The sequence below is a fragment of the Helianthus annuus genome, chromosome 17 (assembly GCF_002127325.2).
Source record: "Helianthus annuus cultivar XRQ/B chromosome 17, HanXRQr2.0-SUNRISE, whole genome shotgun sequence".
In the NCBI taxonomy this organism is placed as follows: domain Eukaryota; kingdom Viridiplantae; phylum Streptophyta; class Magnoliopsida; order Asterales; family Asteraceae; genus Helianthus; species Helianthus annuus.
The window spans coordinates 191,154,488-191,179,810 of NC_035449.2; the positions used below are offsets into that span (position 1 = coordinate 191,154,488).

Consider the following 25,323-nt stretch of genomic DNA (forward strand, 5'->3'; position numbering starts at 1 on the left):
TGAGTGAATTATTCTATTTACTGAAAATGACACATTTATTATAATTTACAGTGGTAAGATCTTTTACAATGTTTCTGATATCAACCAACTACCCACAGTACTTTACCACTCGACCCATTGGCCCATACGTCCAATGGTGTCTGTGATTATGGTCATATCACCCAATGGCTGCCCCAATGGTGACGATTATCAAGTAATGTATACAATACCCCACATACCGGCTGTAATTTGGTGATTACATAAACTTAATCACTATAAGTTATAATTCTGAAAATAATTTGGAGTATTGTAAACAATTAACAGCTCACAAACTGTGAGAAAAGAGTTTATAAAAGAAGAATAACTCACATTGCAGATTTATTACGGATAGAATAGGATTTTAGCCCTGTTAACCTAATTTTAACAATAATGCACACAAAACAGGGTTAGTGATCAATACAGCAGTTACGATAACTTACGAGATCAAATTCTCACAATGAATGACAAAGTGTAATACTTCAACTCGTTTATCAAAATGACAAACGACAAAGTATAATACTTCAACTCATTTATCGAATTATCGACAAACGACAAAGTATAATGCTTCAACTCATTTATCGAGTTATCGACAAACGACAAAGCATAACCCAAAGTGGGCGGCACTTAGACATTCTTTGGATATATTGATCTCGGAGAATGAATCGTAATAGCGATTGAGTGATTACCCTGTTCCGCGGCAGCGATTCGATATTAGTGTGTGTTGTGAACTGTTTCGACTATAACTCAGAGAGTATTAAGAGTTGGGACGTCGAATGAACACCGAACTTCGAGTGCCAATCCCATCTATTTATATCTGAAAAATACACTCCCTCGCGCCACGCGAGAGAGACGGGTGTACCCGTCGCGTGGCGCGACGGGTCTAGTTTCTAGCTTAGGTTGTTTCGTTGTCCAGTAGCTTTGCTGAGTAATTTGAACGAATTAATTTCACTTTTACAGCAAATTTGAAAGATAAACATCTACTAGGGTTTAACCCCCCTAAGTTTTAGGGGCCCTGATCCTGATTCCGATTGTTACGAAAATTTTAGGGTTAGTGTAGAATTACTTGGGTGTTTCAATTAGGGTTTCCTTATTGACTAATTATCATTCTAATTATGGATTTTAATAATAGTTGTTACATCCTCCCCACCTTAAGAAAAATCTCGTCCTCGAGATTCATTGAAATAGATGAGGATACTTGCGCTTCATCTCGGATTCCAGTTCCCAAGTGTATTCCGGTCCTCTCTTGGAATTCCATTTGACTTTCACCAATACGAGTCGCTTGTGTTTGAGAAACTTGATTTTCCTGTCTTCTATTTGTAAAGGTTTCTCTATGAATTTCAGTTTCTCATTTACCTCTATGTCTTGAAGAGGTACTACCAGAGATTCATCTGATAAACATTTCTTGAGATTGGATACATGAAATACATCATGTACTCCAGCTAGTTCTTCTGGTAGCTGTAAGCGATAAGCAACTGGTCCGATTCGTTGAATCACTGGAAATGGTCCGATATATCGGGGACTCAGTTTCCCTTTCTTACCGAATCTTACAACACCTTTCCAAGGAGATACTTTTAGTAGTACTTTGTCTCCTATTTGGAATTCAAGTGGTTTGCGACGATTGTCGGCATGGCTCTTCTGGCGATCTCTGGCTGTTTTCAATCTTTCCTTGATTCGGGTTATCTTGTCTGTGGTTTCTTGCACGATTTCTGGACCTGATAATTGACTTTCTCCTATTTCTGCCCAACATACGGGTGTTCTGCACTTGCGTCCATATAGTGCCTCGAATGGAGCGGCTTCTATACTTGAATGATAACTATTATTATAGGAGAATTCAATTAATGGTAAATGGTTATCCCAATTACCTCCAAAGTCAATTACACATGCTCGGAGCATGTCTTCCAGATTTTGGATTGTCCTTTCACTTTGTCCGTCAGTCTGTGGATGATATGCAGTACTCAGGTTGAGTCGAGTTCCCATTGATTCTTGGAAACTTGTCCAAAATCGGGAAGTGAAATGACTATCTCTATCCGATACAATGGAGAGCGGGACTCCATGTAAGGATACTATTTCATCCACATACAGCTTGGCTAATCTTTCCATGCTAAAGGTTTCTTTTATTGGTAGAAAATGAGCTGATTTGGTTAATCGATCCACGATTACCCAAATCGCATCATTACCTTTTCTGGTTCTGGGTAACTTAGTAACAAAGTCCATTGTTATAAGTTCCCATTTCCATACAGGCATTTCTAACTGTTGTAGTAAACCTGAGGGTTTCTGGTGTTCGGCTTTAACTTGTGAACAGGTTAAACACTTAGATACGTACTCAGCTATATCCTTTTTCATTCCTATCCACCAGAAATTCTTTCTTAAATCTTGGTACATTTTGTTGTTTCCTGGGTGTACAGTATACCTAGATTTATGAGCTTCTTCTAAAATTTTCGATCTTAAATTTCCTTGTTTAGGTACCCAAATTCTGCTTTTGTGAAATTTCCAAATTCCATCATTTCCTTGTTCCAATTCTTTTAGGTAACCTTTCATTCCTTCGGCCTCGTCCTTGATTGCCGTTTTCTGAATTTCTTTCACTTGTTCCCTTAAATCTACTTGTAGATTTATTCTAAGAGCACGGACTCGCTTTTGCTTTTCATGGAACTTACGACTTAAGGCATCTGCTACTACGTTGGCCTTTCCTTCGTGATATTGAATATCACAGTCGTAATCACTCAGGACTTCCATCCATCTTCTTTGTCTCATGTTTAACTCTTTTTGCCCGAATATATACCTTAAACTCTTATGATCCGTATAAACAGTAAACTTACTTCCATACAGATAATGTCTCCAAATCTTAAGGGCAAAAACTATGGCTCCTAGTTCTAAATCATGAGTCGTATAGTTTTCTTCGTGCTTTTTCAATTGTCTGGAGGCATACGCAATTACCTTCTTGCGTTGCATCAACACGCATCCATATCCTAATTTTGAAGCATCACAATATATTTCAAAATCTCCTGTTCCTTCTGGTAAGGCTAAGATTGGCGCATTGGTTAATTTCTGCTTTAAGATTCTAAAAGCTTCTTCTTGTTTTGGTCCCCATTCAAACTTAGTGGCTTTACAGGTCAGCTTAGTTAATGGTACGGCTATCTTGGAAAAATCCTTAATAAACCGTCTATAATAACCAGCTAAACCTATAAAACTTCTAATTTCCATTGCAGTTTGTGGAACCTTCCAGTTGGTAATTGCTTCGATCTTAGCAGGATCTACGTGAATACCTTCATGATTCACCATATGGCCTAAGAATTGCACTTCTTGTAACCAAAATTCACACTTTGAGAATTTAGCGTACAATTTTTCTTTTCTTAACAAAGTTAAGAGTGCATGCAAGTGCTGACAATGCTCGACTTGACTTTTGGAATAAATGAGTATATCGTCAATGAATACGATCACAAATTTATCCAAATATGGTTTACAGATTCGGTTCATCATGTCCATGAATGCAGCTGGGGCATTGGTTAATCCGAAGGGCATGACTGTAAACTCATAATGACCATACCTAGTTCTGAAAGCAGTTTTAGGTATGTCTTCCTCTTGTACCTTCAATTGATGATATCCGGATCTTAAGTCTATCTTAGAGAAATACCTAGCTCCTTGTAATTGATCGAAAAGATCATCAATCCTAGGTAATGGGTACCGATTCTTAATTGTGACCTTATTCAACTCTCTATAATCAATACACATTCTCATTGATCCATCTTTCTTTTTCACAAACAACACTGGTGCACCCCAAGGGGATGAACTAGGTTGTATAAATCCTTTACTTAGTAATTCATCTAATTGCTTCTTTAATTCTAGCATTTCGGTAGGAGCTAATCGATAAGGTGCCTTGGCTATCGGTGTAGTTCCTGGAATTAGATGAATCCTAAATTCTACCTCTCTATCTGGTGGCAATCCAGGTAAATCTTCTGGAAATACATCTGGGTATTCTGAGACTACAGGAATTTCCTTGAGTTCTTTGCCTTTAGTACAAATGATTACTGAAATCATATATACTATTCCCTGTTTTCGTTCATAATTAGCAACTTTCATTACTGATATGAACTTTAATGGCTTCCGAGGTTTGTCTCCTGAAATTTTAATTACCTCTCCAGTAGGTGCTTGAATTTCTATAGAGTTTCTATCACAAATGATTTGAGCATGGTTGGCTATTAACCAATCCATTCCTAGCACAACATCAAACTCAGCTAATTTCATAGGCAATAGGTTTGCAACAAATTTATGACCTGAGAGTTCTATTTCTACTTTTTGCAAAACCTGATTGATTTTAACTGAATTTCCATCTGCAGTTTCGACTGTAAAAATCTGCCTAACGGTAGTTAATGGTAATTTAAGAGCTTGACAGAATGAAGTATTTATAAAACTTTGGTTTGCACCAGAGTCAAATAATACTTTTGCATAGACGTTGTGAACTAAAAACGTACCGGCTATCACATCCGGAATGAGCTCGGCTTCTTGAGTAGTTAGCTGGAAAGCTCTGGCATTCTTCTTAACAGCTCCTTCAACGGGTTTGCCTTTGTTATCAGTGATTTTGTTCAGTTTAGGACATTCGGTTTTGTAATGTCCGGTTTCTCCACAGTGAAAGCAGGTTACAGTTTTCTTCTTACAGTTTTCTTCACTATGGCCCACAGATTTGCAGAAGTTACAAATTGCATTGCATTTTCCAAAATGCTTCCTTCTGCAATTTCTGCAAAATGGCGGGATTGAAGATTGTCTCGCTCCTTTCTTCTTGAAATTGCTACTATTACCCACTCTAAATCCTTGGGTAATTTTCTGAGCCAATTCTTTCTTCCTATCTTCATCTCTTGTGCGTATCAGTTCGTCGGTTAGGGTATTAGCTAATTCTACTGCATCGTCAATAGTGCGAGGTCTCGCAGCTTTAACGATATTGCGAATTTCGCTAATTAATCCCCAAATATATCGAGAAATGAGTACCGGTTCTGGCGAAGCCAAGTTAGGTACCACTCTCGCATATTCGAAGAATGTTGAAGTATAACCACGACAATCTACCCCGGTCATTCGATGATTTAGGAACTTATTTGCCATTTGTTCCTTCTCATACTCAGGACAGAATTTTCTTTCAACAAGATTCTTAAATTCTTCCCAAGTCATAGCATAAGCCACTCGTCTTCCTTTTGTCTGCAGCACTGTGTTCCACCATTCTAGTGCTCCTTCCTTAAACAGATTTGAGGCATACATGACTTGATCTTCTTCAGCACATTTACTTATTGCAATTACTGCTTCGGTTTTCTCTAACCATCGCAGTGTTGCAGTTGCTCCTTTGTTGCCTGCAAATTCAGCGGGTTTACAAGCAAGAAATTCTTTGAAAGTGCAACCAGGCGTTGCAGCTTTTCGCTTCTTAGGGCGCGGCGTGTGCTGAGATTCATTGTCATGATTTATATGATCATTGCCCCCGTTTATACTGTTACTGAAATTATCTTCGATGGTATGTTTACTAGGAACAATATGTTGTGGATCGTTTGGATTTTTCATAGCAGCAACGAACATTGGAATTGCATTGGCTATTCCTTGGGCAACCATATTTTCAATATCTTGTTTGGTCATATATTGATCTTCTGGGTGTTGCTCTGATTGATTAACTTCATTTACTGGTTCGTTATTATTATTTGCCATCTGATGAAAATTTATTATAAGTAATTAGCAATTAGCAATTTATATCAATAATTCAAACAATTAAAGCACATAAAGCCAAAATTATCGATTTCTCGATTCCATTTCATATCAGTATAGTATGCATCAATACACACCGATATTTTACAAGGTTTTATTTGTTATGTTACAACTGGTTTCGCTATTTACTTTTACTATTACACAAAGATAGCTTCACCATCCTCCTACTTGTCATCCTAAAACGAAGTTCCCTCTCGTCATACTTCCAGGCAATCTGTCCCCCTATCTCCCTAATTCTATTCCCTGCATCCATCAACTCCTCACCGAAATGGCGAAGTTCAGCCAGGTTTTCATTGCTCATTGGTGGATTAGGTAGGGGTTCTGGGTCGAACTGTGGAAGAAATGAGTAAGCGTTATTGACAATATTTTGAAATTGCCAATCGTTGGTCCACCATTCTTCCATTTCTACAGGTTGGTTATGGATTATTGGTTCAGTGATGGTTGGTGCAAAATTCATAGGGATTGGGTGTTCGATAGGATAGGTAAAAATACCCGGACTGGCAGGTTGCATAGTCTCACATTTTTCCAGTAAAATATCTATCTGATCCTGAAAGGTAATTTTCTTATTTTGATTAGAGCTCTCTCCGAATTCTACCTGAGTTGGTCTAGAACCTTGCCCTATTTCTATTTCTATTTCTTGAGAATACTGATCAAACTGTTCCTCCATTTGCCTAGATTCGTCATTGGCTTCAGTTTCCTGTTCTTGCGGATTAGGGTTTTCCTGGATTATAATCGCCTTTCCTTTTTCTAAAGGTTTACTAGCTCTAGGAGGTTTTGTAACTGACTTTTTCTTACGTATACGGCTTCCCCACACATAATTTTTCTTTGGCCTTCTTTTTGGTTTGGTTACTGGTGGAATAGGAGATTTTATAGGTTGGTCCACATCAGCAATATATCCCGTAAATTCATGAGAAACTTCTATATTTACTGGGTACAGATTGAGGTTCTGAAAAGCTTCAGATATCTCGTTCATGCTGTGTAGCATATATGCAAAATGCACAAAATATCAAGTTAAAACTTTGGAGCAAAGTTTAACAAATAAACATGGAAGTTTTATTGCACACTATTTGTACAAAAATACAGGGGAACATACTCAGATTTATTTTACTAAATTTTATTTATTTACTTATTGGGAAGTGCTGCTCGCTAAATTTAGGGCATCTAGAGATTTGCATGTTCTGCCACAGTGGCTAGCATATATAAATTTGCCCATTTTTCATCGAGTTTATCTTCCCAAGGTGATTTATCGATTAAATCCTGGGTTTCCTTTTTAATTTTCTTTTCTCTGATTTGCTCCTTACTTTTCTTAATAATCATATTCCTTTTTCTAGGAGAAAGCGGATATTCATAATTCGCTTTTTGCACAAATATTCCTTCTTCAGGAATTGTAGGGAGCTTTGAAATTTTAGTTTTGGACGAACTTCCTTCTTCGTAAATTGATCTATCTAATTTAAGATAGATGTTTTGCAACTTTTGTTTACCCATACTGTAACTAACAAATAATCAGTTATAAGCACATAAACACGTAATCATAATAATAGTAATCAGGAAAAATTAAGTATCGTTTAAATACTTAATTAGCTTAACTTAGTGGCTCTAATACCACCTTATTTCTGTCACGGCCCCCCCCGACCCGGTTTTACCCGTTTCAGGAGTCGCTAGACAGAAATCCTGCAGTACTTTATTTATTGTGAGTTTAGCAGCGGAAAATTTATTCACAGGATCGGCTAAGTTAAAACTTTTCCTGATTTATTTTTATTTCACAATTCGGGATAAAACCCCGATAATTTACAATAACAAGATTTTATTAATAAAACATAATTCTTTATTTTATATTGAGCCACTATCTTAAGCTTGAAATGCTTCCCCTGCATTTCTCCTGAATTACAGCAGATCACCTGAAACATGTTTGAAAAAGATTTTGTCAGCGGGGAAATACTGAGTGAATTATTCTATTTACTGAAAATGACACATTTATTATAATTTACAGTGGTAAGATCTTTTACAATGTTTCTGATATCAACCAACTACCCACAGTACTTTACCACTCGACCCATTGGCCCATACGTCCAATGGTGTCTGTGATTATGGTCATATCACCCAATGGCTGCCCCAATGGTGACGATTATAAAGTAATGTATACAATACCCCACATACCGGCTGTAATTTGGTGATTACATAAACTCAATCACTGTAAGTTATAATTCTGAAAATAATTTGGAGTATTGTAAACAATTAACAGCTCACAAACTGTGAGAAAAGAGTTTATAAAAGAAGAATAACTCACATTGCAGATTTATTACGGATAGAATAGGATTTTAGCCCTGTTAACCTAATTTTAACAATAATGCACACAAAACAGGGTTAGTGATCAATACAGCAGTTACGATAACTTACGAGATCAAATTCTCACAATGAATGACAAAGTGTAATACTTCAACTCGTTTATCAAAATGACAAACGACAAAGTATAATACTTCAACTCATTTATCGAATTATCGACAAACGACAAAGTATAATGCTTCAACTCATTTATCGAGTTATCGACAAACGACAAAGCATAACCCAAAGTGGGCGGCACTTAGACATTCTTTGGATATATTGATCTCGGAGAATGAATCGTAATAGCGATTGAGTGATTACCCTGTTCCGCGGCAGCGATTCGATATTAGTGTGTGTTGTGAACTGTTTCGACTATAACTCAGAGAGTATTAAGAGTTGGGACGTCGAATGAACACCGAACTTCGAGTGCCAATCCCATCTATTTATATCTGAAAAATACACTCCCTCGCGCCACGCGAGAGAGACTGGTGTACCCGTCGCGTGGCGCGACGGGTCTAGTTTCTAGCTTAGGTTGTTTCGTTGTCCAGTAGCTTTGCTGAGTAATTTGAACGAATTAATTTCACTTTTACAGCAAATTTGAAAGATAAACATCTACTAGGGTTTAAGCCCCCTAAGTTTTAGGGGCCCTGATCCTGATTCCGATTGTTACGAAAATTTTAGGGTTAGTGTAGAATTACTTGGGTGTTTCAATTAGGGTTTCCTTATTGACTAATTATCATTCTAATTATGGATTTTAATAATAGTTGTTACAGCATGCGTTCCCGGTGGTTTGGGAAACGGAACTACAAACAACACTATCCCTTTATGAGGGATACAACTTACTTTTCTTCCCTTGTTATTGGGAACCTTTAGTTAATTACTGTTTATACGGATTGCAACAAACGGCACTAAACGAGACTCTATCACTCAAGTCCCTACTACATAATACCGATTAGTCGCCGGGGCCAGGCGAACGGGTTATTAGTTGATAGCGCTATTTAGGTCTTACCAACCTCACACCGTGCCATGGTTTGGGATCGGTCGTGAACTAATGTACTCAGGCATCCGTCAATGATGATAGAACATTGACATCGGGGCATCCTGCGGAAACGCAAACGGTTACCTAGTGTTCGGTATTGGAAAAACAGTTTAGTCGCTAACTTTTGGGGTAGCTCCCCATGGCATGTATAAACGGATAAATTAACTGGTGAAACAAGTTTTTGGTAATTAAAACTGGACAACTAGTGAACTCGCTCAACATTAATGTTGACACCTTACTGCATGCTTTGCAGGTAACCAGTGACTGAGGAGCTTGCTGCTTGGGGATGTGTAGTGTTCGTCTACCCCTGTGTTGGGTGTTAAATAAACATGAACTATGAACCTTGTTTAAAAACTGTTTTATTTATGCTTCCGCTACTTACTACTATTTGAACTTAAAACTTTAAACTCTGAACATGATATTTACTGATCGTATGGTTAGTAAGTATTACTATGGTTATTAATTCAATCATTCAGTATAATTGGTGGCTGGATCCTGGTCAGTCACGCCCTCGAGCGGATGGTACTCCGCAGGTGGAATTTGGGGGTGTGACAAGGGTGTCTATAGAGGATCTTGCAAATCCATAAGATACCTGAAGTCTGTTATTTTTGTTTCTTTGTACATTTATGATCCGCCTGTAGATCTTATTACATTCCAGTCTGTATATTCATAAACTCGAACACTCAGACATTATGGTTTGTAATAGTTTATTCACCAAGCCTTCCGTTGTGCTATAATATTGTGTGTATTGACAATGATGATATCAACTACGTCACGATACTACCCGCCGGACCCACCGATAACATGTGGAAATATTGGGGTGTGACAACATGATAACCATAGGTGAGGATCTTTAATTCAAATATTTTTACTTATGTAGATTTGGATTAAAGAATAAGCGGATGAGAATTCAAAGAAATTCATGGGTGTTTGTGTTCGTTCATTTATATTTGTGAACCGTTCGTTTCGATATTAATGAACGAACATAAACATACATGAACACGTTTGTTTTCTTAATGAACGAGTGTAGACAATAAATTTTGCTCATTTAACTGTTCATGCTTGATCATTTGTTCAGCTAAAGTTAAACGAATGAACACGATAATATATATTTTTTATTTCTAAAAAATATATGTTTTTCTAAAATTGATAAATTAACAAATAAAATAACCTTTTTGTAGGAAATCCGTAGCAACTTGCTACAAATTTGCTACAACGTAAGTTTTAATTTTTTAATTTATTTAATCTACAAAAATTTAGACATTACAAATATAATAACTTTTTTTTTTGTAAGAATATTGTAGCAAACGAGGTCAATTTGCTACAAATTTTCAACAAATTTAGCATTTTATTTTTAAATTTTTTTATTTAACTAAGTTAAGAAATAAACCTTTTTTGTCGAAAAACTGTAGCAAATAAGGTCAATTTGCTACAAATTTTCGACAGGTTTAACACTTTATGTTATTTAATTATTTATTTTACTGAAATTCAGACTCGAAAAATAAAATAAATTACACTTGTCGCAAATTTGTAACAAGTTGCTACACATTTCCGACAAATTTAGAAAAATTATTTTTTAAATTATTTATTTTGCTATAGTAACAAATAATTTAAATTTCTTATTTATTTTGTAGGAATTTTGTCACAAAGATAATATATTTTGCTACAAAATTACTACAAATGCTTGTTGTGTGACACTTTTGTTAGAAAATTGTGGATAAGTTTTGGGTTTTTGTTTGTTTTTCCGTTTTGTCAGAAAACGGTAGGAAACTTGTAGCGAAAATTAAGTTGTAGGAAATTTGTGGAAAACTTTTTGTTAGAAAAATGATGTTTTCTAGTAGTGTTTGGATTAAAGAATAAGCGGGTGGAAATTCAATAAAATTCACAGGTGTTCGTGTTCGTTTGTTTATGTTTGTTTATTTATGTTTGTGAATCGTTCGTTTGAATATTAATGAACAAACATAAATAGAGGTGAACATGTTTATTCTCTTAATGAATGAGTACAAACGATAAATTTTGTTCATTTAAGTGTTGGTGCCTGATCATTTGTTCAGCTAACGATAAATGGATGAACACGATAACGTATATGTTTTCCAAATTTCATCTTGTATGGTTTTCTTCACATTCAATAATAACACACTCTAAAATCTATATTAAGACCAAATTTTATCAAATGTTAAGCATTTTTTGCTTTGACTTGATGTAATTGTTATGTGTCTTTACCTTGTCTGTTTTTTTATAGATCATTTTGATATAACTAAAGAAAATCCATGTCTTCGTTATTAGTAGAATAACATTTATCCATTATTGTTGTGATTAGGTTCACACACTACAATAAAAAGGAACAATTAGTGTGAAACCAACACAGCATGTGTCCAATTTTAGTTCTAGCTTAGTTGTTAAGAAAATTGTTAAAAGAATTCACACGTGATTCATTCGTATAAAATGCTTTAACGAGTTCGCACCACTATGCCTTTTATATTAAAAGATTAACTCCACGTGATAAATTAAATATTTATATTTAAGGTCTTAGGATCCTTTAACGTCTTAGGATCCTGTAAAAAAAACATTTTTCGTGAGAAGTATAAGAAGACATAAAAATTCATACGTAGACAACATGTTTTGAATTTGGGCATAATATTTTGGGTTGTTTTAGCAATGAAAAACACCAAACATAACAATTTGAGACAAAATGCAATCGATTCTAGGCTTAAAACTTAAAACACCATGCCAAAAACGTTAAGTAGTGTGTTTTAAGTGTTAAGCAATGTGTTTTAAATTTAACGCCCATGATACGTTGCATTGTGTTTTGAATTGTTATGTTTGGTGTTTTTCTTGCCAAAACAACCTAAAATATCATGTCTAAGTTCAAAACATGATGCCTACATGTCAATTTTTATGTCTTCTCACACTTCTTACGAAAAATGTTCTTTTTACAAGAGTCTCACCCTAACTTGACTCATTTACATGTTTATTCTGGTATGCAATCAGGTGGTATGCGTCCTGTTTACTCAAATATATTATAAGTGTAGCTAAATGTTTAATAATTAAGTCGACTGTTAAGGTGAATTCACGATCAGATCTCGAGTAATAGCATCTTGACGAGTAATTCTAACCACATAAGTCATATATGGGGTATACTTGCGTACCTGGTGAATTTTAAGTATCTGGTACCTGATGGATATCAGACCAAGATTACTAATAGTCGTCTCATTACATGAGCATTTGGTACCGGTAAAGCGATACCGAATTATTTTCGGCACCGAATCGGTACTCACTTTTTGGCGTTTTTAGTATTGGTACTTTCGGTCGGTATGGTACCGGTAATTTGCCGTCAAATACAGGTACCGTATAGAACATTTTTTATACCAGTACCCATATTTGACGAATTCCGATACCGGTATTTCCGGTACCAGTAATTTCGGTAGCGGTACTAAGCTCATCCCTAATCTATAGACTATTGTCTGATTTCGGGTTATGTATAGAAAGTTAGCGTGACTCATGTTTAGTATCAAAATCTTAAGTTTTGATGGGTATTGGCTGTTAAAAAAAAAGATAAATTCAATTTGCACTTCAAGATACATGTTTACGAACTTTTTTTTTATAAATTTAATTGAGCATGGAGTCGTATTAAAATATTGTATTGTAAGCTATACAAGTGACGATGCCATACCGTGACGAACCGAACCATCGGTATTATCAGACAACCACCGTTTTTTAGGGGTTTTCGCTTTCTGTTGCTATACTGGGTTCCGCTACCGTACCAATATCATAATAAACTAAACCGATACCGACCGAATTCTCACCATAATGTTGAAATTCACTAGTTTGTTATAATTACAAAACATAGTATATTATTTAGTTATTCGTATGATTACTAGATTTTATTAAAGGCCCGAGCATATTAAAGTTGGACATGCAACTTGAACTCGTTATTGGATAATAGTCTTGAGATAGACATATGTTGATTTAAGGTTTCATTAAGTCAACTTTACGAGTTGCTAGGTTAATTCACACACTTTTATATTTAAGTAACAAAAGCATATGAATTTATAATGTAAATGTTAGAAAAAGGTTTTAACATGTTTGGAAAGGAATATAAAAGAAAATAACATTTTAACAAACTAAAAATTCAATAAACAACGATAACCAAAAAAGGAATACAACAGAAAATAACACTTTAACAAACTCAAAATTCAATAGACAACGATAATCAAACAACAACGATAACTAATCCTTGAGTGACGGTGACAGATGAGCAAGACATGAAGGCGAAGCGGTACTTCACTGCTTCATGCCTCCATTGACTCATCATCTATATTATTCGAGTGATTAAAAGCTTAGAGTTTTTCCATTGGCGTTTAGTGCTCAAGAGTTTAGAAATAAAACACCCGTTAAAAAGAAATATAAAAAGAAAATTAAACAGGTCAAGCCCGTGAACGAGACAAATTAATACAACCATGAGCCATTTAGATAAACGTGTCCACATGATCAACTTGAAACTGATCTGACACCGTTTAGGCTAAATCCAAATATTGTAAATTTCATGTTAGCTTCATGTTGTGTCGGAAAATAAAAGAAATATATGTATCTTTTTATTCTTGCTTGTTTAATGATTACATTTATGTAAACAAAATCACTACTCACTTAAATTTCGGTTTACGCACCGAAACCGAACCAAACTAAAATCAAACCGAAGTACCGAACCAAAGCAGGTCCATAGGTTTGTGCTTCAAACCTACAAAAACCGGTTTGGAACCAAACCGGTTTCTCCCCAAACTGGTCAAGGCCCAAACCGGGACCCGTTCGGTTGGAGCCCAAACCGATTTGTGCATCTCTACCAAGAACAACTGAACAACCTTAAGCCCGGTATCCTCGAAACCCACCTACCTGGCCCTTCTTATATTTTGCATTCTCGCTGATTATTAGCCCAACAAGTAATTGAATAAAGTTCGGCCCACATCATTATTCTATGCCCTTCGTCTTGAAAGTTGAAACACAAATCTCAGTTTTAATTTATTTACTTCAAACGATTTATGTGTATATTTTCTCTTAAAAGATCACGAATATTTTTATAAATCCGAAAAAGTTTTATTACTGAGGATTCTTTAATTAAAAAAACCTTAAATATAAGCTCTAAAAAACTTAATACAAATGTTTTGATTTTTTATTACCATTGAAGCTGTAAAATATATTTTTTCTAAGCTCTAAAAAGCTTAACAAAAATGTTTTGATTTTGCCCATGGCATTATAGCCTAGGCCTGGGGTGGGATAAAGCTTAGAGACCATTAGGTTCTGACTTCGATTCCCACAAGAAGAGGTTTTCCCAAATTTATTAGGTTTCCTACTGAATTGGTGTATAGTCATTATAGCCTAGTGGAGATGGATATGATCGGGTGGTTCCGCTCATGGCATGATGATACTCCAGTGGTCCGTCAGTGATTCAAAATTTGCAGTTAAAAAAAAACAAATATTTTGATTTTTTATTCTCATTGAAGTTGTAAATAGGGATGGCAATGGGTCGGGTTTGGGACGGGTTTAGGTAATCCCAAACCCAAACCTAAACCCGGTTAGATAAGCTTGTCCCAAACCCGTCCCAAAACCCGTCGGGTTTCTAGCGGGTAAATACCCATCGGGTATCGGGTATACCCGTAGGTTTCGGGTAAACCCGTTAATTTAAAAAGATTACTTGTTGGGTATACTCATCTCAAAACCCATTGGGTATCTATCGGGTAACTACTAACTGGTTACATTTTGTATTGTCATTATAAAATTATATATCAAATAACTATAATGTATATGGAATAGAATACCTATATGTGTAAAAGATGGATGTATCATATAATAGATTTTGATGACACTATTATATAATTTAAAATTGTTGAAATAATCTTTTGAAAGAAATATATAATTTAAAATTGTTGAAATAATCTTTTGAAAGAAATAACAGTTCAAGTACTATAAATTGATTCCCTAAAAACTCCGTTATATAATAGATTTTGATGACACTATTATAACCAAACCAAAACCATGATCCACCAATAAAGCGAAAACAAATTCCTTATTCATGATCATCAAAGGCAAGACATCAAGTCTAATTAAAAGTAGAGATGAGCACGGTACCCGTTTGGTATCGAACCGGTACCTGTTCCGGAAAACAGAGAAAATTGGTACCCGTACCGGTACTGAATATACCGGTACAGTTCGGTACTGGTACACGGTACCAAATGCTCATCCCTAATTAAAAGGGTATACAAAGTCAAGTCAGCAAGGCCATCAATGAAATTATACAGATCTCAAGTAATATTTCTCATGACTAGATTCAGTTCCTTAAGTTTCCTTTCCTAAAGTGCACATATACCTACCTGCACATAAGATATGCATTATTTATACATCAATGCACTAAAGTAAAAGATTGCACATTTTTTTTCAATCAAAAAAGAAAATCTAAATGATTTAGACACTAAGCATACTCACTGATAATTTACATTCTCGCCATCCATGATATAATCTTAAGATTAATTTTGATACTTAAACTGATTTTTTTATTATTGATACATTGACCTCTATATGGTAAAGCACTTGAAACACCAAGTAAGCCACGCTATGGACCTAATAGAAGGCCACGCTATGGAGCAAAATCTGATTAGAATTGTAAACAAAATTCAGTTTTCGCAAGTAGCAAAGCAGCAAGAAAAGCTCCAAGTACCATTGAAAGGCCAACCTGATCCATTTTAGAAAAGTGGTATTAATGTTGTGGAGATTACAAATGAAATGACCAAAGATGTAAGTCTACTTACTTCACGAACATTGGTAGTAAAAACCACTCTTCCTTCTATGCGAGATGCTAACCAATTCATCCAGCAGTTTGTGATTTAACAAAGGCTTGAGTTCTTCCAATGTATTTGACTATTCACAAAAATATAACAGTTATAAGTAATATTCAAATGAAATTAAAACCCTAAGAATGCTCTCTGTTTGTAAAAATCAATAATAAAATGAAGGAAGAAGTAAGAAAGTTGAAACCTTTAAGCCATTTCCCCATTTCAATTGAAATATTATACATATTATAAACTGGAAAACAATACAACCCAAATCAAATAGGGTCTCGGAGTTTAAATGTCACAAGAGTATGATTTAATCAAATAGGGTCTCAGAGTTTCAATGATTTAATTAGAAATATGAAAAACAAATTATGCTTTATCAGAATAGTATAAATGTATAATAATGTCTTCCATAGGCACCTATTTTGAGAATAATATTACAGCTTACCTTAATCATCACAGGGAAGCCTATCTCGTCAGCTAACTTGATGCCTTCTTCAGTGCTATAGCAAGACAATGAAAATATATCACATAAGGTTTTGACATAAAAAAGTTAATACGATAAATGATAATGCGATGTAAATGAATTAAATTACCTGTAATAGCCCATCACTTCTTGGTACGGTTGGAACACCAGCGTTCTTCATGGTATCTCGAGGCGTTAATTTGTCCCACATAACACGAATGCTGTCAGCCTGCAAACAGATATATTAAACAATCTTAGATAAACTATTAACTAAGTGTGTGTTATAAAAGTAAAACAAACGGGTTTGGAACTAATGATTAAAGATGGACATAATCAACTACTTACATTTCCATCATCATCATCAGATATATCATCCTCAGACACAATTTCTTCGTCATCATGAGACCAATAATACTCTGAGAAATCAAACTACCAACTAAAGACGTTGATCATTTTTTTCCCCACACCACTTTTATTATTTTAAACAAACATCATCATCATCATCCTCACTCACAGCTCTCTCACTAAACTCAGACACATATAAAAATTCAAACCTTTTATCAATAGTTCAAGTTGATCTTTATGCCCTATGCTGGATAAAGTTATCTAATCATATCAAAATACCCAATTTTCCCTAACCCATTCAATCTAAGTTGAAATAAAACAAACAAAAGAAAATATTCAGTAGTGTTTTTTTTAGAAGGGGCCTTAATAATGTTCTTGTACCAGTCATGTGCATACAATTCCATGTATGCTTACATAAACCCATAATATAAATTTCCATGTATGCATCTTCTTTCAACATCACTGTTATACATATCAAAATCATCCAATAAATAACCCTAATTATTAAGATATACAGAACCCACAAATCAAAATCAGTAAAACTCATTATCCAATTCGAATTCAAACCCAATTCAAAAAAATAGAATCGAACCTGTAAAACATTAGATGGAGTAGGGAATGATTGAGATGAAGATTCCAGTACCACAAACCCACTGCTGTCGCGACTCCTCCACCATCAACATTAGACCACCACTGCCGCCGCTAGACACAACCACTGCCTGGTTTCGCTGCCTCTATCATGGTTGATGTTTCAATTAGGGTTTTGATAGGTATGAGAAACTACAATTTTGATTGAATACGGCTGTCAATTAGGGTTTTGATACGTGTTCATAATTTTGTAGAAGATTTTGAAGTGATTGATGATTGATTAGAGTTTCCATATGAAGAACACAGCTCTTTTACCAAATAGAGAGAATGAGAGAATGGCGCCTAAAAATATAATTCTCTGGCCAAAGAGCATTGCCACATTAAAGTCAAAAAGTCAACATTATTTTGCTTTAGTATAAGAGATAGATTTAATAATATAAAAGAAATTATATCGGGTATACAATCGGGTAAACGGGTACAGTTTATCGGGTAATTGGGTCGGGTAAACGGGTATATCACTAAATCCCAAACCCGTCCCAAACCCGCGAAAAAATTAAAAACTATCTCCAAACCCATCCCAAACCCGATTAACCGACCCCAAACCCGTCCCAAATGTGTCGGGTTTCGGGTTTACCCAACGGGTTCGGGTTTGATTGCCATCCCTAGTTGTAAAATGTATTTTAATTGAAAATAGAAAGTATTTAACTAAAACAAATTAGAGTTTTCGTTGAATAGGCCAGATAACACAATCCAAATACAAAATGTTGTTGGGATTTAGGGTTTTATGGCCACTTTTTTTGCCTAAATAAATGTATGAACAAATGGATCATATTGGTAAGTGTAACATAGAGATTCTCCCACATCAAGAAGATAACACATTTAGAAGCCTTGGTGAATTCCCCTATCACTTTCTTTATCCAATTTGTCTTCATTCCTTAAATTTGTCCGCTAGGGTTTAAATTTATATACCCGTTTTCAAGAAAAGTGCATAAAAAATGAACATGTATAACTTATACTGCATAAAGTACAAGTCCTCTTAGTATTCTTGTTCTTGGTTTCTCAATTGTTGATTGGGGAAATAAGAATAACCCTTCTTTTGTTTTCCCCCGTTCTAAATCCCATATCCCCATGAATCAATTCTGTTGAATGAAGAGCCCCATTCTATCCATTTGAAGAAACAACTAATTTATGAGGTACTTTTCTTACTTTGTATAGTTGTTGGAAGACCCTTGGTTATTATTCTTTATGTGGCGTTCCAGTTAGTAATAGAGCATTATGGAGCGTTTTCTAAAATGGGTGTAGTGATATATTGCCCCATAATGCCCCAACAATGATTACCTAATTATTAGCTTTTTAGAAAAATAAAACATATAATATAATCATAAATGAGTTGGAAATTTCTTATTGGTTTTTAAATTTTTCATCCGGCGTTTTAATCTACACGCTCAACCAAAAAAATGCAAAAAAAACGCCCAAGGGGCGGTGCGCGGGTGTTTTTAGGCGTGATTGAGGCAAAAAAAGGCCAAATTTCACTTCGACTACGGGTGGTCTTAGTAGGAATACGAGTTTTGAAAGCTGGTTTTTACGAGTTTTGCTATACTTTTCACCGATTTTTACTTTGATATTCACTGACTTTGTCTATTTTTCTTAAAGTGTTGATACTATTTTTTTTGTAGTTTGATAATATATATAATATATGTAGTTTGATAATATATATATATATATATATATATATATATATATATATATATATATATATATAATTCGATATACTAAGTAACTAACGTTAAGGATTCTTGTTTATGTAATTTGATGATTTTGTCTTAGGTTGGAATCAACATAAAGGATACTAGATGACAGGGAAATTCAATTGCATCACACTATGTTGCATCCAGAAACCCAATGTAAGACCTATATCTTAGTTTTAATATTTCACTTAACAAAATAGGTGCTTGTGTGCATGTGTGTAAAGTACAGGGCAGGCTCTTAGAATTCTTATACCCTGTTCGAGCTCGAAAAAACATGCCCTTAGGAGCCATTAACGCCTAAATTATCGACAAAGTTTGCATCGAATTAAGTTAACGCCTTCCTAAATCATAAATCAACTACTTATATAATCGTAAATCATACCTGAATTCGACCAAAAAAAAATACGGGCCGTATTCGACAATCGTTTTTGTATAAATTACCAAAAATTTAGTCTTCAACACAACATAAAAAGGACATGAATTCGACAATAACTAATCGCCTAAACAAGGGCCTCAATTCGACAAAAAGAAACATAATAATTAATAACTAATTAGGACCTGAATGAGTGAATTCAACAAAAAAAAAAAAAAAAAACATAACTGGAGTACTGAACAAGGGCCGATTGACGATTGATGATTTGATGTTTACCTGAATACGTGATCCGTGATCATGAGACTGAGTTCGTCGAAAAACTCTATGCATGGTGGCCCGTGGCTGCATGCAAGACTGAAATCGAATAACAATCGGAGAACAAAAGAGTGCAGACTATGTGCGTGCAGACTCTGTGAGTTCTTCGTCGAACCAGGTCTCCTACTCTCCTGCCATAGACGACGTTTCAATATCCAGGGCACTAGTTGCCGCCCAACATGGACGTTTTGTTTATTATTAGTTTTTAAATCATTATTGGGCTCACTAACTTAATCCCAATGGACTGATTAATCTAAACCATATGATTTTTTTTTTGTTTTTTTTTGTAAGTGGGCATATGTTAGTATTTGTTTAGTTATACCATATTAATTTTTTTACATATATAATATCGATTTTTTTAAATAATTATGTGCCCTACGAAATCATGGGCCCTGACCGGTGGTTCTCCCAACCCACCTCAGGGCTGGCGATGGTAAAGTATATATATGTACATAAATGAAAGTTGTAGTATATCATTTAATGTATAAATAAATGCAAACACGAATATAATCGTGTTCTTATGAGATTTACACAAATATTTATAAAATTATATGATTAAAAGGAGCAAATATCATCATCATAATCATAATCATCATTATCATCATCATCACTAAATCCCACCAATAGCAAAGCTAAGGTAGGGTTTGAGGAGAATAAAATGTAGACAGTCTCACCTCTACCTCGTAGAAATAGAGAGGCTGCTTCTAGTGAGACATCCGGCTTCACTTTACAACAAAAAATACAAATACATATAAAATAATTATATTTAATCATATAAACTTATGTCAATTTCTCTTTAACCTATAAGTTTCAAGTTTAACCATAAAATAACATTGTACACATATTAAAACAACATAATAAAAGTTATCAGTAGGGGTGCACACGACCCGGGCAGCTCAAGAAAAAGCTCAAAACAAGCCGAGCCTTATCGAGCCCGAGCTTGAGCCTAGCATGTGACGCTCGTCACTATAGTTGAGCCTTAGTGTAATATTATTTTTTATTAATATTTAATAATATTTATCCATTATTTAAAGTTGTCTAGTAAACCAGCTAAGCCAAGCTTATTTAAACTTGTTTACGAGCCAAGCCAAACCTAACAATAAGCTTGTTTAGTAAACGAGCCGAGCCTAAACGAGTCTATTATTTTTATTTAAAATTAGCAAATATATCGAAAAGAATCAAACATGTAAACAATTGTTGTATGACATGTGCACGACATCAGCATTCAAAGCAGTCCTTCGTTTGTTCAATCAATTTACGTACACAACAGAAGTTATTAATACCTACTATAAAAAACCTAGCAAGAGCCAAGCTACCATCATGTATGCAATGGTTTCAGTTATAATTTTTCTCTATCATTGCGACCCATGAATTATTTGCTTGAGTTGCGGATGAGGGGTTCAGGGGCGGATGTATTATGGAACAAGGGGTAGCCTCCGTTACCGCTTGGTCGGAAAATTTTTAACGTTTTTAGTGTAAATTTTGGAAAAATTTGACGTTTTTCGATTTCGTTACCGCTTATTATAAAACGTTACCACTTGGTCAGAATCCTAGATCCGCCACTGGAGGGGTTCAACCATATTTTAAAGGAGTGCGGTTGGGTTTTTATTTGCCAAAAAAATACACTAACTTTTTTTTTTCAAGGGTGCGTCCGCCCACCCACCAAGACACTTGGATCCGCCCCTGATTGCAATAATTATTAACATTGCAACTCTAGTGTCTCTCAGAATTACATCTCCACGGATCTAAACTAGGGGAATTTACCCTCCGGTACGGATCGGTTTTGATGAAAACTCTAGTTCGAACCGCTATCCATGGTTTCAGAAAACGATAAACTAAAATGGTCGATTTGATGGTTTAATTGTCCGGTTTTTGTAGTTGACATCATTTTTTTTATTTTACGTTTTCCGAAATCATTATTTTGTATCAAGAAGATTAAAACGATAAATATCCATGATGTCAATAAGCTTATATAATCCATTTCCAGAAACATGTAAGGTGTTAAACACTGGAAAAAAAAAAAAAAAAAAAAAACTGATATGGTCAAAACTTAAATTCAATCATAACAAATAACATCAAGTGAAATGATCCAATGAAATATTATTTTTTTCATTTTTATTATCTCACACAATGAACTATTTCGTTTTTTTTTTTTTTTTTTTTTTTTTTTTTAATAATAGTTAGTTTTAAAATGTCAAATGTAATACGACAGGCCCTTTCCCTATGTGGCCCATAACAATTATGGTGGCCTTTAAATGGATAGAATGGACATGCAACCATAGTGATAAGAATTGCACATGATACTGTTACTATTACTAATATTAGATATTTTCATCGTATTTATATTATTTTTTTAACTTCTTATTGTTATCTTCTTCGTCATCAAACTTTTTTTTGAATAAATTTAGAGTCCACAACCACCACCAGTAACCCAACTTACATTTTCAATCCTCAAAAAAAGGTAAAAAAAAAAAAATAATAATAATGGAAATATATAACTTAGTAAATCAATTAAATAAAACCCAAAATGAATTGAAACTTTAACTTAGTAAAATTTGTTGATAGACAATGTATAATCACTGAAGGAAAGATTAATTAAAAATTATTGTTGTAATAGACTAAAAGTAAGCGTTGTCATTTAAAAAAAAAATAAATAAATAAATAAAATACACATCACCATTTAGGGTGGAGGGAGTGCTTGTCTCTGATCAAAATGCCGCAACCCATCCTCCACATCCATGCCACATCAACTTGTTCAACTGCTCGACTTTTTACTTTGTATAACTTATCAAATCAAACGAAATGCCACACGCTTTATACACTTCCTATACCACAACTAATTTTAAAATTAAATCTAAAATAAAAAAAAAACCAGAATACGACTGATTGGATTTTGGGGAGGGACCCACCCAACGCCTCCATGATCCTCAACATGGTTGGCAAACACCCAACCCACCTTGCCACACCACCATTTGCCGAATCACCTTGTCGCACCGCGCAGGATGGTACACGCCAACTTGCCACATGTTGCCGAGCCCACTCCCTCCACCCTTATGTTTATAGCTGTTGATGCAACAAACACGAGACCGAGGATGGTAGCAGAGTTGGTTAGGCAAAAAGGCTGAAGGTTTCAGCTTTGCCTAACGCAGGTCGCGGGGTCCCCCCACGTTTTGCAAAACGTGGAAGGAGGTTCACTAGTATGTAGTTGTTGTTTGCTTTGAGGTTCTTTCTCCGAGACAAGCTCGAATCCAAAAACGAAAGCAAACAGAATGTATGTGGTGAATATGACGAGGAGTAACTTGGAAGCAAGTACTCTTATGAATGACCAGAGATGAAGGAATCTTTCTCCGGTTTAGAATGTCTTTTTGAGGTGAAAGAGCTGTCTTCTTATAGGGGAAGACATCTCCTCAAATGGTATGTACAAGACTAGTGGAACCTGTTTGCAGTGGAGGGTTTCCCCTTTTGGGGTTGAAGGCTTTGGACCCCTGGGTAATAGCATGTATTGCAGACCTGCTCTGTTTTTGCGAGCATGGGTTGGTGGAGTGAGCTCGGATGTGATTGATTACTGTTCCCTTCTCGCTTTTCCCACTTCACAGCTTTTTAACCATTGAACCGTTTAACCTTTTAAGCACTTATATGTTTGGTTACTTTATTTGGTCTTGGGCTACCCCCGTCATCAGCCCCCCAAGTCAGAGGCTTTTGGGTAGTATACTCAAAGACTTCTGACTTTTATGCCTGTGTGTTATTGCTTGAAGGTTTCAATGGTTCGTTGCTTGAGTAGTTGAAAGGTTGGAGGCAGTTAGTATTTGAATTTGAATTTTAAATTATTGACAGTTGATTTGATTGATGTATGGCAGTAGATAGGGTGGCGGTTTTGCAGGAGACTTTAATTACTTTTATTGCCCCTATATTAATTCGTTTTATATTTTTCTTTGCTGCCATTTCATTTTCCATCAAGTGTTTCCTGCAAATCTTTCCCCTTTTCTCTCAAGGTTAGTGCTTGTTCACCCTTTGCTTTACTTTTGTTTCATAATTTTCTTGCAAAAATGGGTGCCCTTAAGGATTTAGCGAGATCCTTTTCCCGGTTAACCCAAGAGGAAGTAGAGTTGTTTTGTAAAGATTATGGTATTGGGGCTGAATTTACACCTACTGCTCCTGCCTGTGATGCTTCGGTTGATAAATGTCCGGCTGGTTTCATCGCCCTTTATTGCCGTCATTTTGAATTTTCAAACCTTCGCTACCCGTTTTCTCTGTTTGTTTTGAATTTGTTAGAGTATTACCGGTTTCCTTTGGTCAGATTCATCCGAAGGGCATGGCTAGGGTTTTACACTTCGAGGTTTTGTGCCGTGCCCTTGGTTATGATCCCTCTTTGTTATTATTCCGTCGCTTTTTTCGTCTCGCCAAAAATGGCGATTGGTTTACTTTTGAAGCGTCTAAAGTTGATTCTGGCCTTATTTCATCGATGGTTACCACACTTGGAGTTTGGAAAGATCGTTTTTTCTGGGTTTCGGACACTATTGTTCCGTTTAAAACTGTGTGGCGTCACCCGGATGCCGTTCTCAATGAACCGGAACCCCTTGAGTCTGATTTAAATGATGCTTTTCTGAAATGTATTCGTAAATGCCCTGCGAGGGTTCATCCCTTTCCTGAGCATTTGCTGGTTCTATTGGGGGTTAGTAAGTTGTGGGAAAAAGCCGACCGGGATCCGGTTCTGATGAGAGATGGCACGGGTATGCATTTTTATTTTTCTTGTTATTTTGTTTTTTAATTTTTTGTCTTATGTTTTGTTTGATTGTTCTTTGCAGTTATGTCTGCCTTGGACTTTATTAAAAGTGATGACATTTCGGACGTTGTGTTTGAGGATGTTCCCTCTGTTCCAAATGAAAATGTTGTTGTTAGGACCGCTGAGCAAAGGTTTGAGGGTAGTGGGTATGCTAGTGTGTCAATTGTGAAGGGTTTCTCGAAGCCTCTTGCTCCCAAGGCTTCAACTCGACGATCTACTCGTCGTTTGAAAGCTGCTCCTCAATCCACCTCTACTGAACCGGTGGATTTGAGTGACGATATTGAAGTTTCGGAAGATCAGGTTGAAGCCGGTGTTGAGAAGGACAAGGAGTTGGTTGTTCGTGGTAAAAGGGTTCAAAGCAAAAAGGTTGTCTCTACCCCTGTTCAGGAGTCTTCAAGCAGGGACGTTGAAGGGTTGAATCCTGAAGGTACTTATGTGCCTGCTTGGTTAGTAAAAAATGATGACACCTTCAAGGATGCTGCTGTTTGTGAGGATGCTCTTAGTCATCTTGCTCCTCCTTCTATGCACAAGACCATTGCTGAGATGGATGATGACTTAATGTTGTCTCGCATGGTTTTAAGCACCTGCAACCTTGCGGCTATGCTTCCTCAAGGGATTACTCGTTTTCGTCAAAGGATGCAAGAATATGAGGACTTCTCCAAGAAAAAGGATAAGATGAAATCCTCCCTAGCATCGATGAAGAAGGAAATAGCTGGTTTTGCGGAGAAGGAAGCAGCGTGGCGGAAGGAGGTTAGTGATTTGAAGA

General features: G+C 35.6%; 1 protein-coding gene and 1 long non-coding RNA gene across 4 annotated transcripts in view; one reads left to right on the forward strand and one right to left on the reverse strand.

Annotated features, from left to right (window-relative positions):
• Positions 1-15,157: 15,157 nt before the first annotated feature.
• LOC110925594 lies at positions 15,158-17,655 on the reverse strand. Of its 3 annotated transcripts, XR_002584599.2 has the most exons (7): positions 17,343-17,655; positions 16,751-17,212; positions 16,536-16,634; positions 16,388-16,442; positions 15,916-16,024; positions 15,825-15,839; positions 15,158-15,480 (listed from the first exon to the last, which is right to left on the reverse strand). It is a non-coding gene; the product is annotated as an uncharacterized LOC110925594 (long non-coding RNA). The 3 variants fall into 3 exon arrangements; XR_002584598.2 differs by lacking the exon at positions 15,825-15,839; XR_004885517.1 differs by having other exon boundaries at positions 15,158-15,839.
• A 416-nt stretch (positions 17,656-18,071) lies between these two features.
• LOC110920631 (carbonic anhydrase 2) overlaps positions 18,072-25,323 on the forward strand; it is a 28,645-nt gene continuing 21,393 nt past the window's right edge. The window contains exons 1-2 of the mRNA XM_022164804.2: positions 18,072-18,531; positions 19,166-19,242. Of these exons, the coding sequence (XP_022020496.1) occupies positions 19,192-19,242 (51 nt within the window). The 5' untranslated portion in view covers positions 18,072-18,531; positions 19,166-19,191. The remainder of the gene's footprint in view (positions 18,532-19,165; positions 19,243-25,323) is intronic.